At 44.1% G+C, this 19,541-nt stretch overlaps 1 protein-coding gene and 1 pseudogene across 2 annotated transcripts; both read right to left on the reverse strand.

Annotated features, from left to right (window-relative positions):
- Positions 1-145: 145 nt before the first annotated feature.
- On the reverse strand, positions 146-10,969 carry LOC146571260 (ATP-dependent RNA helicase homolog DQX1-like). Its single transcript, XM_085280393.1, has 12 exons — positions 10,768-10,969; positions 8,554-8,919; positions 6,909-7,102; positions 5,610-6,063; positions 3,956-4,255; positions 3,714-3,813; positions 2,565-2,723; positions 2,232-2,423; positions 2,001-2,126; positions 1,529-1,719; positions 1,251-1,441; positions 146-982 (listed from the first exon to the last, which is right to left on the reverse strand). Exons 2-12 carry the CDS (start codon positions 8,887-8,889, stop codon positions 772-774), a joined length of 2,454 nt encoding a protein of 817 aa, XP_085136519.1. The 5' UTR covers positions 8,890-8,919; positions 10,768-10,969; the 3' UTR covers positions 146-771.
- A 2,193-nt stretch (positions 10,970-13,162) lies between these two features.
- On the reverse strand, positions 13,163-18,566 carry LOC146571261 (threonine synthase-like 2; annotated as a pseudogene). Its single transcript, XR_014893091.1, has 9 exons — positions 18,516-18,566; positions 16,731-16,962; positions 16,447-16,641; positions 16,208-16,363; positions 15,890-16,129; positions 14,481-14,629; positions 14,039-14,164; positions 13,813-13,967; positions 13,163-13,604 (listed from the first exon to the last, which is right to left on the reverse strand). The product of XR_014893091.1 is annotated as a threonine synthase-like 2 (transcript).
- Between the last annotated feature and the right edge of the window lie 975 nt (positions 18,567-19,541).

Raw genomic sequence — 19,541 nt, forward strand, 5'->3', positions numbered from 1 at the left:
CCTGCTTCTTGTTGAAATACAGTCTCACAGTCTTCCCCGATGCCCAAAAACCTAAAACCAGTGGCTGAACTCACGGTTGCTACATCCTTTTTTTACTTACAGTCTGTGGTTTAGCCTCATCATTTATGTGTAATCTCACTGACAAACCAACAGACTCTTTGGAGGAGGCAATTCTCTTTAATAACTGACAGTTTTAAATCTTACAGTAAAGCGACTTTAAAGGTTAAAACTCAGGTAGCTACACAGTGCAAAATCACTCAGCTGAAATCCTGAAAACATGAAAAACTTCACTTTATTCAAAGCAGTTTTTGCACCGACACAAATTCTATTAAAAAGGGAAAAGACTGAGCAAGAAAACTGTATCAAAACAGCTGGGAAGCATCAGCATCACAACAGATCACAGTGAGCCCTGAGAAGCACCTCTGCATGGGCGTCTGCATAGAGGTCAAAGGTCGTACACTAACAGGGAGTATTGCTTCCGGTATTTCACCCTCATCGCTCCTTCCTTTTTGTCTTTAATTTAAAACTCTAAATTCATAGAAACATAGAAATCTCTCTTTAAATAAAAGCAAATGTTTGAGATTCATTTTTAAATAAAGTCAACAACAAAAACAAAAAAAGAGGAAATGAGGAGGTGTGAATGTTCATAGCCGCCACACAGAGGAGGAGACACACAGGACTGTACATTAGTGTTGCACGTGTAAAGTCACATCAAGAAGACCGCCAAGTCTTCAGAATCCTCTCCTGAGAAGCTCCGCCCCTTCTCCCTTCTCATTGGATGACGCAGAGCTCAGTGCTGGACTGATTGTGAGGCTCCTGCCCCCCCTCAGCGTCTCTAGGACTCCGGCCGTGCTCCTGCGCCGCCCCCTCCTGATCGTACAACCCTGGCGGCTCTAGGCTCTGCCGCAGCTCCATCAGCAGCTCCTTCCCGTCACTCGAAGGCAGGTTTCCAAGGAAGTACTGTGGCGCCAGCTCCACAAGCCTATGAGGAATCACGATAGGCGTCAACAGAGATGCTTAAAGGTGATAATAATCAGCACTAAGTGACAACAGCGTCTCAAAACACGACTCTTTTACGCCCTCATCCTTCACAGGCTGCTCGAGGCAGCTGAGAGCGTTGTGGAGGGTCTGATTTTTAAATTAGATTATAATGTGCTCAGACACTGGGATTAAAAATGTTTTTCACTTTAATAAAGTTGCATGAAGCCACTTTTTTACTACATTGCAGCCAATTTGCAGCTTTAACTCACATCTGTGGGTGGACGTCAGAGGCGATGCGAATGCAGTTGTCGCGGGAGATGGTGAACTCGTGATAGAGGACCCAACTGGGGGGGTCGGGCCGCGGCTGTCGACACAGGTAAGAGGAGAAGGGGTGAAGGTGAGCCACGTGGCGGTGAGTTAGCAGGAGGTAGTTACCGGAGCCGTCCACATCGTGAGCCACCTGAGGAGGAGGAGTCAGTGTTACACAAATTCACCAAGTGGAAGAGCAGAAATATGGGTAAAAATATTTTTAAAATGAGGAGTTTACTTTGAGGAAGAAGCCTGAGATGAGAGCCCGCTTGATGTTCGTGCAGTTGTCTTGGCATCCGAAAGTGGGAGGAGAAACGGGAAGCTCTATCCGCTGCATCACCTCCAGCAGCTGCGCCCTGATCACCACAGCCAATCGCAGGGCGGCGTGACAGAGGAAGTTCGTCGTGCACCAGGCCTCATCCTGATTGTCTGCAGTGATCACACACAGGCCGGCCAGCAATCAGAGGAACCAGCAGAAGCAGTTATTGAATTTCAGGACTTGTACCCAGAAAACAGTGAAAATGTTTTTGGGTTGTTTTTTTTCCTTTAGGCTTCAACTTGATTAATGTCAAATACAGCATGGAAACGGGTCCACGGGCTGTTCTGTTAAATTTCTGTTTCATGGAAAAAAGTTGCCTAAAGCTTCTGAAAAATATTGCACCATCACTGCTGAGCACAGTACATCTGTGATGAAGGTTAAGTGTACGTACGCTCCAAGAAGGCATTATATATATTGATGAGAGTCATGTGATCTCCCTCTGTGTGCATCAGAGGCCTCCAGTGTGTGACGGCAGCCTCCTCTCTGCTGGGCTCTGCAGTGACGAAGCAGGAAGGAGCTGCAACAAGAAAACACAAAGATCAGATCAAATGTTCTTTATTAAAAGAGTCAATGTAGAACGAATGTCTCTCATCGGGCTTCACTTCCTGCAATGCTTGCTTACCCGTGAGCATCGCAGCTATCGTGAGCAGCTCGTCGACGCAGTCGTACTCGCAGGCGGCGATCAGGGCTTTCGCCAGCGACGGCTCCAAGGGCAGCTCTGACATTATGATGCCGACCTCCGACAGGTTTCCGTCGTCGTCCAGCGCTGCCAGATAGTCCAGGTCCTCCAGGGCCTGCATCAGGGCCTCAGGGGCTGGGGGGAGGGGCAGAGAGAGGAGGGTATGAGGGTAAATCCAAACTACTACCAGTTTGGACTGTCTCCTTAGCATGGGTACAAACGTGTACCTCCTTCACTGTGTGCTCTGTGGCACAGAGGAGGTTTGCAAAAAGTCACCTGGTCTGTCCAGGAACTTGCACTGCCCCATGTCAGCAATATCCAGCCTCTTCAGCAGCAGCACCAGGTGGCTGAGGTTCTCCTCCATCACACCTGGACAGTGAGCCTCCGCCATCCCCTCTTCATACAGGGACTGGGAGTACAGACGCAGGCACAGGCCTAAAAAGTGAGAGAAGTCACACAGTTAACAGCCATGGTGAAACACTGCAGGTGTTAAAGGTATTTTATGTAAACTCCTGTTTAAAAATAGTTCAAATCCTCCCAGAATTATCCAAAGCAGCCAGCAGAGTGTGAAGAAAGATACAGAGCTAGGCCTCTCCCTGTCCATGTAATACCAAACTTTACCATAAGATGGCAGCATGCAGTCTGCCGAGAGGAACTGCACTATAACTACATGGACGACCCTGTTTTATACCTCACAGTCACCTAAAGTTAAAACCATTTAATCCCCGCTGTATTCTGCTCATGTTTAATGGTCTTCTTTTACTTCTGTAAAACCATCACTGATACATTTATGCTATCATCTACTGAAAGGTTTTGGAAGTTACCGTTTGTCCCTAAATCCTGCACTGAGCTTATTTTGGGGGATTAGTTAGAAAAGTTAGAATTTGTCGCTCCGTTTGCCTTTAATCAGTTGGTAAAATTACATCTAAACGAAACCTCAGTGAGCTGCTGTCACTAAATCAATTTCAGGCCATTTAAAGTTACCCGGCAGCTGTTCAGCCTGGAGCGACTGTAAAGATGAGCTGTTCTGCTGCCTTAAAATGGTAGATACTGCAATACACCCTATAATCAAGCACTTAGTGACAGTGGAAAGGAAAAACTTCCTTTTAACACGAAGAAGCCTCCAGCAGAATCAGGCTCAGGTAGGGGCTGCACCTGCTGCGACCAGCTGGGGGTGCAAATATGTGAAACTTAAAATTAGATCAACGGTCACTTCAGACTCTCACCACCAAAGTTGAGAAACCAGCAGGTGACATCATGGCAGCTATGGACATCTTTTATTTACAGTCTATGGGAAATACCAATGGAGTTTTATCTTTCAGTCTTTGAGCTGTGATTAGCTCAGTCAGTGCTTCATAACTCTTCAGCAAACTGTTAACCCTCAGGAAGCATTTGTGTGGGAGTGAAACCTGAACAGATGCGTACCTGGAAGGTGGCTGTTCACCCTCTGAGTGCGCATGTCGGCCTGGTGTTTGCTGATCGTCCTCAGAACCTGAGAGTTTGCTCTTATTTGTGGATTATAAACCTGCCACAGAACATGAATTAAATTCAAGCTCAAAAACAGGCCTGAATATGCGTAAAGCTTATTAAGTGATAATAAAAAAAAAAAAAAAAAAAAAAGAGTACTTTTACATGAAATATTGCTGTTGATACAAAAACAAACTCACATTTTTTAGTTGGAGCCCCATGTCGATGACGTAGCGAACTCCGGGCAGTGAGAAGGATGCCTCTGCAAGTGCATCGGTGAGGATGACTTTCCTTTTTTTGCCCACACCTCCAGCTCCCAGTGCCGAGCTGTCCTCAGAGCTGCCGTCCTCCCTCAGGGTGGACGCATCAGGGTCGGACTCGTAGATCCGCTGTGTAAGCCCACCCAGTCCGGCATGGAGGGGGAGGAGTCGCAGAGCGCCGAGCTGAGGACTCAAAGCTACACACTCCTTCTCCAGCAGGGCGGCGCACTCTTCTATTTCCTGTTTAACAGAGAGGAGACAGGACATGATCAAATCCACTGTGAGGGTGTGATTCAGGGGACATGTTTTCATCACCAGGCTGAAAAAGCACCAACAGCTGCAGTTCCCCTGATGTCCACTGGGGCTACAGCAGTGAGGCCCCATACTCTCCCGTGTTAAAGTGCCTGACATTAAAGCAGAAATAAACATTTACAACCTGATACGTAACCGGTTTTGCCTCCATTGCCGATTTCCTCTTGTTTGCGCTGTTGGTTCCTTTTGGGGCATTTCTCTAAAAATGAAACACCTTCCACAAACAAACAAGCACAAAAAACCCTCACCTAGCTTGTGCTCTGTGAGGTTAAATGATGCTCCTGCCAAAGTTTGATGGTTTTAGCTCTCTGATAGAAGACAAAGAAGTCAAAATGTTCTAAATAAAGAGCACACTTAACAGAGTGAATGTTTTTAGGTGGCCTGCTGTCACCTGCAGCTGTCCTTCTTTTCTAGCGTTGCTTCTCCAAACTGAGGACGAGCTGATTGTCACTTAGTGGCAATTTAAAAAGAACTTGACAGTGTTCCACTCCAGGTAATCCTAACTAAACCACCCTCGAGGGAGACAAGGCCTCAACAGTGAGTGAAGGAGCAGGAGGTGTGGTGATGTTGACACAAAGGGAGTTTAAATGAGAGTCTAAAGTGAAGGTCAATATGTACAGAAAGCACATGAGGGATTTCTGCATATTTGTAGTTTCATTTGAGCTGAGACATCAGACACCTGCAAAGCCCCAGACGCCTCTCAGGTGGAGCTGACCTTATTTCACTGCTCTGCAGGACAAAGGTGGTGAAACTCTACAACTCAGAATAAAGAATGAAGATCGGTTTGGGTAATTTGCTTTGTGTTAAAGTGTAAAAACTAAACACTGTGTTAAAGGAATAAGATCAGGGGTCATTGTACCAACAGGCCCAGGCGTTGTTTACTTTGTTTGAAACAGAGATAGCTCAGTGGGTGGTTCCATGATTGGAAGGTCGGGGGATCGAATCCACCGAACCCTGAGGTACCCCTGAGCAAGGTACCGTCTCCGCACACTGCTCCCCGAGTGCTGGATTGGTGGCTGCCCACTGCTTCACTGAGTGAATGGGTTAAATGCAGAGGACTAATTTCCTACAGACTAATTTCCTATGGCATTAATATAGTGTACATCATTATTAAATCAGTCTTTGGTTTAGTTTTTGTTAAATGAGTCATGCTTTCCTTCATTAGAGGTTGTATTTAAATAATTTTCATGCCTGCTGATGTGGAGATTAATTTTTAAAGATATTCTGTCACAAAAAACCTCGGAGGATCTACTTTCTTCTCCGTGGCCGTTTACTCGTGTACCTGTGCACTGGCCAGAAACACCATCACGTCTCCTTCCTCTCCTCTCCGGTGCAGATCCAGCACCATGTGACATGCGACGGCGGTGGGTTCCTTTCCCGCTGAAAGCTCCCTGTACAGTGTCTCCACCTCCACGTTCACAGCCTTCCTTTCCACTGCTCCACCCTCTCCCTCCTCCTCCTGGTCTCCATTAGCAGGCTCTGAGGGGAGGTTGTCCAAGGAGAGGTGAGGGACAGAGGGTCCCAGGAAGGTGGCGAGCCGAGGGGCGAGAGTGGGGTGAGTGAGGAGGACCACTCGGAAGTTGTCAGGCCTTTGGCGGCAGACGTCGCACAGCAGGCCAAGCAGCACGTCTGTGGGCACTGTGCGCTCCTGGAGCTCATCCAAGACCACGACGCCGTACTGATGCAGCAGGGGGTCTGACATCATTTCCTCCAGCAACAGCGTGTCGCTGACAAACCTGCGGAGAGGGCATCAAAACAGGACACGTGGATCAATCTCAGAGGAAACTAAAGTGTACAGAGTATAAGAATTGATGGTGAGGCTGCGGGCAGAAGAAAGGCAGAGGAATATTTTCATCCAGAACCAAAGAAATCCAGAGATGCAGAAGTTTAGACTTTAACATGGATCAAATGTTTCATGCAGGTTTGTTTCAGAGACTTTTCAAAGAATAACAAAAGGAATAATTTGATACTTGCTTCCTTGTTGTGAGTTAAATGAGAACAGGGAATGAGCTGCAGTAGCTCCGTTCAAAGCAATCCTTATTTATCTTTTATCGAGCCTTTATGTAACCACTCTGTTCATCTAACTGAAACGAGCCATTTCAGCTCCCGTCTTTTTAAGACCCCCCTGATTGATCACCTTCTGAAAGCCTGCAGAGGGGCATCATCCAATGCTTATAAGATATACTGCCTGTACCTGCTGGATTAGAGTGTAAACGTGTTATGAAGTGATGGCAGCTGATCTTGAAAGCAGAAGAAAGACAATATCTAGTGTAAATATTGAAGCAAAGATTCAGAGCAGTCTAAGGTTTATCGCAGATTAATTACTTTTACTTACGATTACCTAATTGTTTGATACTGACAACAAGAAGCAGTGCTGCTCTGTTCTATGCACTGTGTGCCTCATTTTTTAAATAACATTATAATTCACAATAAAAAGCATTTATCTTAAAAATATATTGTATCTAAAAGGTACAAGAGACAGAGTAAAGGAGAAATTTCAGAGTAATCTGAATACTTTTTATTTGCCACTACAGAAATGAAATTACTTTGAAAACAGCGTAAGATTTCAAAAGGATCTAACCTGAGCATGGTGTCAGGCGTGCAGCCGTCATCGTTGGGCACTCTGTAGCCGACCTCCAGACCCAGGCTGAGGTCCATCTCATCGGCCACGCGCAGGGCCAGACTCACCGCCGCCACCGAGTGAGGCTGCGAGCAGCACACGAGGCCATGAGAGAACTCGTAGGAGAGCGCGTACTCCACGCACCACTGAGGAACCTGCAGTGAGCACATGGGAGGACAGAGGTCACACAATGTTTTTAGACTTAATAAAGTTCTTCAAAGCCTATAATTCACACTATACTTGCGCAACATCATGAGCTTTTGGATGGACTGCTGTCATTTGGCTGTAAGCATTCAAATTCTGAGTGCTGCTTGTGATTGGTTCTCTTGCCCTCGTCTGCTAGTCAAGTCTGCTCACTGAGCCTGCCATGGCTGCGACCAGACAACCACCGCCATGCTGCATGACCTCAGACACCACAAGAAACCAGTGCACAAGTCCCAAAACCTGCACATGACCTACGTTTAGTCATCTTCAAAAGGTGCAGAAACCAGTGGGTGACATCACCATGGCTACATCCATCCCTTATTAACAGCAATAAATAAACTGCCAACAAGTGTCATCCACGCATTACCAAAGAGAACAAGCTGGGCCTTAAATGGAGCTTAAATCCATATTTAATCAAAGCTTTCATTTGATCTTAAGAGGAGGAGGGGGAAGCTGATGGGACCCAAACTAAGAATAAAGAATTAAATACAAAATAAGCAAAATATTCAGACCCAGAATAGACAAAAATGTACCCTTATGACACGTTTTTGTTCTTCTAAATTAAACCTTGAAGAGGAAATCAGGACTCATCAACACTGAGTAAAAACAGAAGAAATTACTGACATACAGCGAGCGCACTGAGGGGCAAAGGTCAAAGTGATAACAGATATGTGACCCAGATTCAGGTTAATAAACAGACAGCGCAGATAAAGGCTGTAACACAAAAAGAAAGACAAAGTGAAGGTATCACAAAAAACAGCCGATCAACAGAGACCGAAGCAACGAGCACATAAAGACTCACAGGGAGGAGGAGGAGGTGGTGCTGGAAATGAGATCTGTGGGTGTTTCAGGACTAAATGAGCGTTCAGGTTACAGCACAGCACTGTGAATCTATCACATTGGTTTAATGGTGTCATTCATTAGCCTGTGGGTGGATGTAACTATGGAGCAGGCATATAGATAACCAGATTGTCCCTGAGAGACAGACCCAGCACAGAAACCACCTCCAGGCCTGCAGTTCCTCTGATGTCCACTTGAGGCTGGCTCCACACACGAGTCATGTTAAAAGACCGGGTGTCAGACTGGACACATACAGCTCAGTCTGATCTTAAATGAGTGAGACCAGTAAAACCACCGTAAAGCACACAGGCTTCTAAACCAGCAAAACTCAAAACACAGTTTGAATTTACAAAGAAAAGACCAAAAATCAAGCCAAGTGTAAGATAAAGAGGGATTATTTTGATGCAAGTCATGCAAAGCGTCTCTAGTAGAGTCCAAGAATGAAAATATGGATTAGGAAATTTTCTAAATGGGAGCAACTGGGAGGCAGTCACAGATCTGACTGGCTTTGTTACATTTTCGAAAAAAACAAAACAAAAAATGTTTTCCTGCCTGTGGTTACCTGCGTGCTTTTCCCAGACCCACTGGGCGCGCTCAGTAGGACCATGTTGTGGCTCTCGAGGTGCTCCAGCAGACTCTGCCTGAGTCGCCACACTGGAAAGCGCTGCCTCTCCTCCAGCAGGGCATAGTATCGCGAAGAAAAGGGCAAACCATCATAAGGGTTCACCTCCAGGTCTCCCAGTCCTTCATCCTCACCGCCTCGACTTCCTCCATCTTCTTCATCGTCCAGATCCCCGCTTAAGAGGGAAGACACGGACAGTGAGTCCAGAGCTGTGGAGGGCCGAAGTTGGGAGGCAGAGGCAGTGGATGGCTTTGCTGCCATCGGTGATGACATCATCAGCAGGTTATCTGAGATTCCTTAGATTACCTGCAGAGAGAAAAAAAAACAACTAAAGGTCACAACGAGCAAAGTTCACCAATTCCTGCAAAACCAGAGAGGAAGAGTCTGAGGGCCCAGACTACTTCCTGAGACTTCACAGGAACCATCATGTTTGGTATGTAGCTGAGGAATGTGCGTCTCCGCCCAGACGCCACCGTGGTCATCAGACAGCTGCAGCACACACCCGCTGGGTGCCTGCTGCTCGGCTCACTTATTAATGTGTGAGGAAGCCAGAGAAGCAGATAAAAGCACAAGAAGAGGGAAAACACTGAGGTAGGGATGTGCAGCGAGAGTTCAATTTTTGATCTATTTTTAGATCATGATCACGCCTAATTTCTCCAGCGGTCCTCAGGGTTTGACTCAGTTCAGTGGGAACTGCGAGGTGTCTTTATGTAAACAGCAAAAAGTACTCTGCATGGCCAAAAACATCCAAACACACACAAAGCAAAACCAAAACCAGCAGGTGGAAGTTAAACAGATGACAGAGGCCGTCTACAGATTTTGCTTCATGTGCCACACCCTCCTCCACCTCCCTTTCCCTCCTGCTGACCTGCGCCCCTCCCTGAGCGTCTCCTTTTTGTGTTTGTGTGGTTTCAGGTGTGCCGGAGTCAGACCAGAAGCACACCGGATGACAGCAGCTCCATAATCAAATACTCAGCCCTGCCAAATGTGCCGGCGCCAAGCCAAATTTATCCACCTGTGCTGCTTTTCAGCACTCGGCCTTTGTTGCTGGTTTCCCAACATTCATCCTTTTCTATGTCTTCTTTACAGTCTCCAGATATGCTGCTAATAAGCCTCCCTTCCCACTCCACACTAACCCCCCTAATCCTGCTCCCATCTATCCAGACAGCACATCAATAGATTTTATTTAAGCCTCTCTGCAGCTTGAGGACATGTTTTTTGATATGTACTGTATTATTAATTATCATTAAAAACTCCTCGATTGTGTTACGGTGACAAAAACTACTCAGACCGCCTGGATACTCCTGCTGAGTAGCCCACCCACTTCTGTTTACAAGGAGCAACCAATCAGAAGAGGACTGCATAAGATGAAGGAGGATTATTTTTTAATTTGAAGCATGCTAAGCTACTCATATGCTCAATACATAGCTTGAAATGAGCAGAATGGATCTGTTTTTAATGAAAGATGAGAAACAGAAGCAGGTCGTTCATGTCGATGGGCTGCTTCCTTGCTCTATTCAGCTACTGAAAACTGTTGGGTTGGATGTGGCTGGGCTGAACCCATCATATCAGCCTCTGGCAGAGGGGATATTCCTAACATGCCATCTCAGTCACACAGAAGCTCCACCCACTTCTGCCAATAATTAAAGAGAGAAAAGCTAAATAAGACCATTATATAATAAAGAAGGTTTATTTTGAAGTGTGACTCATGCAAAGCTATTCAGTTCAGTCCAGAAATAAAAAGTTTGGAGCAGAATAAGTGGAGGGGATATCTAATATGAATCACTCATGGGTGGAGCCACCACCAGGTTCAGGTGTTAATGAAAACCACTGATTAGATTTGGATGACAAACAAAAGACCTTCTCTTGTGACTCTACAGCAGAGACAGTGGAGTCTCTGTTTAGGAGAAACTCGGGTTTAAAAACAGTCTCTGAGAAATAAGCCTGTATCAGGGTGATGTGGCACCGTTCTGACCCTTAACCTTAATAAGCCTGACGAGTCTATTTAAGCAGACTAATGTCACAGCAGTCAGCCGCCCGCTCCTCTTTTCTTATCTCTGAGAGCCATTTTAATGCCAACGGGTCACCTGACTTGGCCGAGAGGAGGGAGGAAAGCCAGCACAGCAACGAGCCATCACAGGTACGCCTTCTTACCTGAGAGACATACCGGTCGACAGGTGAAGAAGCCCCGCTGAACCAGCCCGCCCTCCGCTCCTCCTGTTGTTGTTGCTGTCGGTTCAGAAAAAAAGCCGGCTTCACGTACCGGACAACAGCGAGACAGAGACCGGGACAGACATCCGCTCACCGGCCCTCTCCGTGAATCTTCCCCGGGCCCGCTGATCTCTTCACTGCTGACAAAGATAACGATAAAGACGGAGGAGGAGGCGTCTGCGTTAGCTGCCAGCCGCCATGTTGGCACGTCGAGCTGTCAAAGCTCGTGTTACTTTGAGGAAACCTCGGAGAGTTCAGAGCGTGACAGAGAGGCGTTCACGGAACAAGTTCGACATTTTTACTTGAGTAAAGACAGCCCAGTTAATATTTTCTTCCATTTTCCCCTCCCACATTCCCTTTATTTGTTTTTTTACTTATGAAGAAAATTAAAATTATGTGTATTATTTGGACATCAAGGTCAGCAGTTCTGTGGCGCGACAACGAGACATAACCACGGTAATACGAGAAGAATTAAGATTGTTAAAAACAAATGAATAAAATAAAATACAAAAAGGGTACAATATCACACAAAAATGAATAAATATTTAAATAAATCAAAACTTTTTGCCTGTCTCCTTTGGATCTTTAGACATGCCTGAAGGCAACAATTCATCATGGCCTTGCCATATTGGTCAGTTTGACTGACCTTTATTATAATTCTATATTTATTTAATTGATTTTCGGTTGTTACAGACATGACTGGGGGATAGGACAGGGAGAAAAGAATGAAAGAAAGAGAGGGAGAGAAAGAAAAATAGAGGGGAGAAGAGATGGTGAGGAAGGGGGGAAGAAAAAAAAAAGAAAAACAAACAAAACACCTGGATCACCTGTATGGAGATAAGAGAAAACAGAAGAGAAAACAAACAGAAAGAGCAACATAATAAATACAACATCATCACAAACTAGCTAACAGTAGACGCTAAATATTACATGTTATTGTGCAGTACGCAAGATCGAGAGCGCACAATGTGCTTTGAGGTAGCAGCCAAGAAAGGTGTAGTTTGTGTCTGTGAACACCCGTGTGTACACCTGTGTGCACACCTGTGTGGATCAGCACGCTTGTATTCAAAAGGTTTCTCCATGTAACGATCTGCTAGGGAGTGTGGGGAGCCATAGCCCCGCCCCTCAGGGCATGAAGCAGGTATGGAGGAGATTCAGGCCCCAGAATACGAATGAATGTTAGTTTTTGATGTTTGATGAGTAAGCTTAAAAAAATTCTTTATGTAATTTTATACTCATGTGTCTGTATTTCATATATTTCTGTATTTTCATAATTAATAGTTTAGATTGATTTATTTCAGTATGTATACACTGATTGTTATCTGTTTTAAATATATTTTAACAATAATTTGTTTAATTCTGTATTTTTTTGTGTTGATTATTTATTGAAGATTTATTTTTAAATATTTATTTCTTCATTTATTATGGCATGATGCAAGTATTTATTCCTGTATCTGTATTTTAAAATTTGCTGTACTACACTGATATTTATCTAATATAAAGTATATCTATAGCCACATCCAGTAAGCAGTTTAATTAACTAATTTATTTATATTTTTGCACATATGTATTCCTGTATTTTTATATTTATTTCTAAATCTTTATATTTCATTAATGAAATTTATAAATCTATATTTCTCATTTTTATAAATATATTTGGATATTTATGTATGTCTACATTTATTTAGGTTCCTCCACCTTCCTTTCTGTATTCATATATTAGTATTTACTTTAAACCACATGTTTTTTCAGTCATTTGGTCACAGGGCAGCTTTAAGGAGCCAAAATGAGTATATTTTATCAAAATAAATGTGCAATCTTACCATAATTTTTGACAAAAGTGATAGTGACAGGAATATTTATCTGTTGGTGTGTGTGTGTTCTTTTAACCTCCCTCAAATCTGGAAAACTTTCACATTTAAAGTAGTGTTTGTAATTGCCATCTGGAAATTTTAATTGATACATTCCCCAGCAGAGGGCAGTGTTTTACCAGTGGCTGTGTTTAAAGGTTTCGTCAGCTGATTCCTCTTCAACATGACACACAAAAACAAAAGTTGTAAAATTATTCCAGGCCCCAAAAGTACAAAAAGTACTTGATCCTGATATGTAGGTGCCAAAATATGATGAAGAATGACATGCCAAAAATGTATTTGTACAAAAATATGTGGATTTGACATTTCAGGGTGAGCTGTCATGAAAGCTAGACTGTTTTTATCTGTTGACCAACTCATAACTTAAAAATACATAAAGGCCTCAAACATCCTTTTAGTGTTTCCATGACTGCATGACTACAGTGATAAAAACAGCAGCTGAGACGGTTAAAGTCAGAATTTAGCTTCATTTTATTTGTCACATACAGTTTGAAGCTGTGGAGAGACGGCTTCGTTTCAGGTGTGAAAACACAAAAGTCATATGACACCACAGACCAAAGTCCACCTGAGGGCTCACGTGATTCCTTTGCCATCAATATCATTCACTAAATCCTGATAAGCAGGTTCAGAGATCAGCGACGTGCTGCCACAGTCACCTGACCTGAAAACTGTTTAATGTCCACTCAGGTGTAGTAAGTCATGCCATTCTTCCTCGCCACGCTCACAGACTGGATTGTCTCTCTCAGTCTGTCCTCCCAGTCTTCGCACCAGTTCTGGCACCGCTCCAGCTCCTGATAACGGGTCGGCAGCTTTTCCAAAGCCAGCACCGCCTCTGGAAGGTCAAAGGTCAAAGCTGCCTTCTCCACTGCTGCCTGAAACTTGGCCGGAGAAGCAGTTGCAATGTAACATCTGTAACGAGAGAAAAGTGGACTTAACACGCAGATGTCACATGCCTCCCAGCAGGTTATTACTACTGCTAACTAACTTTATTAGAGCAACTCAGTGAACTATCAGCTGATTATTATCTGTCACAGAATAAAATATCTGCAGAGGAGAGCCTCAAGAACAGCGGGAGCACAGGTGATATGACTGAATATTTAAACTTGGCATGTCTGACCTGTTGAGCTGGGCACTGTGAGGACAGTGGTAGTGATGCCAAACTGCCACAGCTGTGTGAGGACACAGCACATACTGGTTCTCCTCCCAGCAGCTCTTCATGGTCTCCAGGATCCCCTCGTCCGTCACTGTCCCCGTCGACAGAACCTGTGACAGCTAAAAAGGAAAAAATCAGATTAGAAGCTCAGAGGAGAAGCACTGGCGTGAACCAGCTAGGTGGCGGGTACCAGTCTGCGGTGGTTTTCAGGCAGCAAGTGTCGGCGCGAGCGCTGAAACCCCTCCATCATCGTCTTCACTTTGGCACCGTCTCTGCCCAGCAGCAGCCAGAACACTCGCTCCATGTTGTATGGGTCCTGCAGGAGACAAATAAACCAGAGACATGTCACCTGTGTTACCACCCACCTGTCAGTCAAAGAGGCCACGCCTCTAATAATGGAAACTTTAAGCATTTATACAATTTAAACAGGTGAGACCAGGTGAGATTTACCCCTGTGCAGCTGATATAAAGGAGGAAATCTGCTGTAAAGTTGGACATTTTAACTGACTGTCAGAGCTTCAAGTGAACATCAGAGGAACTGCACTGTAATAAAATGCTTAAGCCATCAGGCTGTCTGAGGACTGGAGGAAATAGATACACTCTGCACACATGAGCAGGTGTAGTGTCTCTACCTGGATGTCTATAGCCGGGGCCAACGTCTGTGTGACATTAGCCGCCATGGAAAAGTCACCGCTGGTTACCATCCTGTGCACGATGTCATTGGAATTCACCATGGCAACCAGTTTCAAGGGGAGTCCCATCTGCTTTACGATGAGGCCGGCTGACCAAAAAGAAAAGAGACAGGAACAGCTTTTATAAGGAGGCACTAGTGTAAGGACAGAGAGACAGACACACAGAAAAAAAAAGGACCAAAACGACAAGATGATTACAGCTGTTCATAGATTCTAAGAGTATATGATTTAACTTTAATACAGAAAAAGAAAGAGAAAGAAAAGAAGGGTCTGGAGAGAACTGAGCAAAATCACAGAACTACTTGGTTAGTGTTAGAAAAAGACTTTTCAGAGTCTTACTGGCAGCTGTGGTGACACTTTTCTTCTTAAACACTCAACAAAATATATGTGCTGCAGACAGGAAACATACTGACTAATGGAAACCATCAGTTTCAAATAAGAGAGAAAGATTTTTTGGTGACTATTTCAAATTTTTCCATGGGACCTTGCAGATCTATGTGGCCCATCCACTGGTGTGCACCTGCGCGCTTGACCTCAGGTCCCAGTAATTCTGTACAAAGCAAAGTGATGTGCTCGCTTGGTCTTTTCTTCATAGACGTCTTTGGATCATACTTAGTCTACTTAGGACGTAGGATAAACTTTCCCCAGGACCAAACAGAGTGTCTGCAGTGATCAGGACATTGCAAAGGTCTGCTGCATTGAAGAGAGCTGAGCTTCTGTTTTGATAGAAAAGTTGATCCATGAAGTTCAAGCTCAAACATCACTAAGCTCCTCCTCCTTTTCTGACTGATGGTAGCATTAGGAGAATCCACGGTCTGTGATATAGTATCTGCAGATAAATCCATTTCTTTCTGCATCATCAGGTAAATTTGCATCAATTTACCTCATTTCATGGGTATGAAATCGAACTGTGGAAAAACTTCACACTTTAAGAAACAGGACAAGGAGCTTAGAGAGGAGTCGATGCTCCTCCACATCAAAAGAGTCAGTGAAGGTGGTGCAGCATCCGACCAGGATGCCTCCTGAACACCTTCTAGATGTGGCGTTGTGGGAACGTGCGACTGGGAAGAGCTCGGGATGGATTGTAACGATAAAGAAAAACATTATTTGTGTCATATTTGGAAAATTCTTGATGTTTCCTGGATGCTGAGGACACTGACCTGCAGCCAGGACCCAGATAAGCGGATGTTATTTTTGACAAAATAATAAATAAAACTGAGTAACTGAAATCTCCCTTTTTAAATAAAAATGGTTTTTAAAAAAGTAATGCTGGTGATTTTACTTTGGCTCTCAGATCAGTCTGACCAAGATTTCTCACATGGATGAGATATCTTACATTATCAACCCACCTGCGATGTTTCCTGCCCCTCCCGTGGGAACCACCACCTCTAGCTCCGGCAGCGCTGCGCCCACATCGTCCTGCTTCACCCCACTGAGCTCCAAGTAGGCGTAGACGAAGTGGGCGAGCTGGATCATGACCCTGGACCAGTTCACTGAGTTGAGGCTCATAAGGCCGTGAGACTTAACAAGCTCCTGGTCGGCAAACAGGCGGCGCAGTGGCTGGTCTATGTCATCAGAGCTGCCGTCGGCTACAGACGGAGTGAGATTGATTCAGAGAAACTTTATAACCATAAAAAACGTGGCTGTTTGAGCTTCTCTGCGTGTACCTGCAAAAACATGGACCGTTATCCTTCAAGCAAGAGATCATGTGCTTCTCTTGCACTGGAGTGATGCGTCCACGGGGGTAAACCACCACCATGTCCAGCCCAGGGAGACCTTTGGCGCTCTGGAATGGCCGAGCCGCCCGGTGTCCCCAGACGTACCTGAGGATGACATTTATGCCAGTTTTTCACCTGCATCTAGTTCTCTGGTTTTAACCCATAATAAAAACATGTTTCCCTCTCACCTACGAGAACAGTCGCCCTGCGGTTCTCTTTTTGCAGGAAGTAGTTTAGGAAGCGTACAGTGCAGGTCATAGCCAGGTCCTTAAAGGCCAGGGTGTCTCCATGGAAGAGCTCCAGGACAGACAGACCCCCCTTCAGCCGGGCAATTCGAACTACCTCCGGCACAGAGAAGCCAGACAGGGCTTCACCCACGAGAACTGGGAGAGAGAAAACACGGAAACAGGACTCACTGATTATCTGATCAGTTCTACCTGCATGCAACGGTGAATTTTTCCCCCCAGCTCACCTTCCAGGTGGTCTCTGGGGATCAGCTGAGGAGGGATGAACAGTGAAGCAACCTCCATCACTACTTTGGTGTAGGACAGCCCCTTCCAGCTCCTCAGGGTGTCGGGGCTCAGCAGAGGCAAACTCTCCGGCATGAACATCCCTCCATCTGGGGCATAGCCCGAAAACAGCACCTCCCGGAAGTCCCAGCCCCTGACCCCCCCACGAGTACTGCAGTACTGCATCCTACACGCCTGTGAAGGAAGGTAACAGTCATCATATCCTGGTCTGAGTTCTGTGACATCATTCTGCATCATCTGCCAGGGTGCACTTCTCTGAAACTATGTGTGTGTTTTTCTGTAAAGCAAAAATTTATAAGAAAAGCTTGAATTTAAGCCACACTTTATGTTGTTATCGGTACAGGTTCATCAGCAGTCTTGACACAGACAATACCAACATGTGAATGGGTGAAAGTTTTGACTGCCATTGTACACATCCTTGGAAAGCAGGACTAAAACGCTAAGAGTAAATGTGCATGTGTAAAACAAATCAGCTTTGTCTGTGGCGACACAGAATAAACAGATTTTAGAGTAAACACAAACATGTTGTGACTTTATGAGTTATATTAAGCAGTAAATGAGCACTTTAAATTTTACTTATTATTATTTTGTGGCAGATATTGTTCCTACAAAGAAAGCCCATTTCACACTGCCAACTATAAAACACACACTTACCGCTCCGCACTGAGCAGAACTGCTGCAGTCCTTTTTTCATAATTCAGAAGAACTAACTCACAGAGTTGCTTTTTAACCAAAGCTTTCTAAACCTCGAGGCATGGCTCTACTAACCAGGAAGAAAAAAACCTGGACTTTGGAACAACCGTCCTGAAACCAGGACACACTTACTTAATATAAAGTCAGTCTAACTAAGATTTTCCCAGGTTTTCACACACATCCATGTCAGCAATATTTTCTGAATTCACTGAAAATAAAACACAGTGAATAACCGTCACATGATTCTAACATAAGCTTTGGTTCTCATTATTTTGATTGTGTTACATAAAATCTAACTGTTCTATCACGTGAACAGTGTGAAGCACCAAAACACCCACCTGTTAACCGTGCACTAACAGTGATTTTAATAAAATGCGGCAAATAAATCAGAGCCATCAGACACATGAAATTAATCTGGTACTATAACTATTATCAATCTTGAAGCTCAAGTTATCCTTCTTTTGAAAGTCTGCCGTTTTAAATTTGTTTTAAAACTTTTTTTTTTTACCACTAATTTGAGTTTTTTTTAAGGTAAATTATTCTGAATCAGTTTTGGTGATGCAACTGTTTTTAAATTAACCCTTTCGGCAGCAGCAGGTTTAAGTGAACCTCTACAAGAGTTTAGGTGATTTTTGAACAGGGCAGCCTCCTGTGATCAGGTAAGAACACAGGTGCGGGTAACACCACACCTCCTGAGGCCAAAGAAATTAGATTAAGTGAATATTTGTAAACAAAAGCGGTAACTTCATGTCAGCTAACATTTGTTTATCCTCTGCAGGGTTTTCTAATCTGTTTATACCTATATTAATATGCTGAGTGGGGTGCTCCTAAAGCAGTTTTCACATGACTAAGGTTGCATTCACCACAAGCCAAAATAGAAAAAGCAATCAGGACTTCATAAATAAAAATCAGTTTAACATAGTGAATTCTCATCAAACATGCAGTGTGTGCGGTTCTGTGTTCACTAAAATAGGCAGTCATTAATTTTAAGCGTTAGTTTTTGCTTTTAAAGCCGCTAAAACTAGCCAAGTTACCTTCAGTCTCCAGGGTTCCGAAGAAACGATGGGAGAAGTGAGAAGTGGCCGTTAGCTTAAACGTTTTTTACGGAGCAGGGGAGGGAAACCGGTGCGTGTATGCAAAAACATCTTACTCTTCTTTCTTAGTGTCCCTCTTTTGCTCAACTGAAAAAAAACCCTACTTTAAACACATCTAATAGTGAAGAAATGTGAACTTTGTGTGAAGCTTATTTATCCATAAGCAGCATTTTCATCAGCGAACTGAGCTCATTATTGCCCCCTGCGGTGGGAGGATGGAACAGCACCCGCTGGTGTTCAGTAGGAGAGCAGCAGCAGGCCCTTTCTGTATCGGAGTTGTTTCAAAGTTATTTATGCATGTAATAAACCACCCGTAGTAAAAGCAATGCGCTGTTGTCACCTTACCTGAAGAGTAATGTGTTTCCTGTTATTTAGGACCATACGGTACACAAATGCCCACAACGCTTGAGTAAAACTAATTAAATTATGCAAAAAAAAATAAAAAAAAATAAATTTTATTGATGAATTGTCTACACTTTGTGCAGTAAAAAACAAAAACAAAACAGTAATGTGGGTCGAGGATGTCTGATTAATTAAGTCTTTTTGTTTTACTCTTACCCTGCAAGTAAGTGTGTGTGTGTGTGTGTGTACGTACATAGCTACTGTGATACCACCCACTGATTTCAGAACTCATTTTAGAGCTTCAGTGTTTGTTGTGGCTGTCACACCATGTTAGATAATTCTGTTAATTCTTCAAAAGGCATCAACAAAACAAACATGGTCTTTAGGTCCAATTCAGGCACTCCAGCTCATTCCCCTAATATACTAACTTTAAGCTTAAGTACAGTTTGAAGGAGTGAGAACCAGCCTCAAGATAACATTAGAGCAACTGCAGCTTTTATACTTCAGTGCTGGAGGCTGGTGCTTGTTTCGATCTGTGATAAGAAAAACATGTGGTTTATCAGTAATGATGTGTGAAACTGTCTGCTGTAAAACATGACTTAATCTCAGGGTAGGCCCAATCTA

The sequence above is a fragment of the Mchenga conophoros genome, linkage group LG7 (genome assembly GCF_057382185.1).
Source record: "Mchenga conophoros isolate Kocher_MC1m ecotype Shallow Benthic linkage group LG7, M_conophoros_male_GT1.1, whole genome shotgun sequence".
Lineage (NCBI taxonomy): Eukaryota > Metazoa > Chordata > Actinopteri > Cichliformes > Cichlidae > Mchenga > Mchenga conophoros.

Bases quoted from the DNA above. Each gene is read 5' to 3' on its own strand.
- LOC146571260 (XM_085280393.1), bottom strand. From the start codon at position 8,889: ATGATGTCATCACCGATGGCAGCAAAGCCATCCACTGCCTCTGCCTCC. The intron at 2,724-3,713 runs GTACGCATCTGT...CTCACTTTTTAG, and splicing joins GGTGAACAGCCACCTTCCAG to GCCTGTGCCTGCGTCTGTAC. The intron at 1,720-2,000 runs GTACGTACACTT...TGATCACTGCAG, and splicing joins ATATAATGCCTTCTTGGAGC to ACAATCAGGATGAGGCCTGG.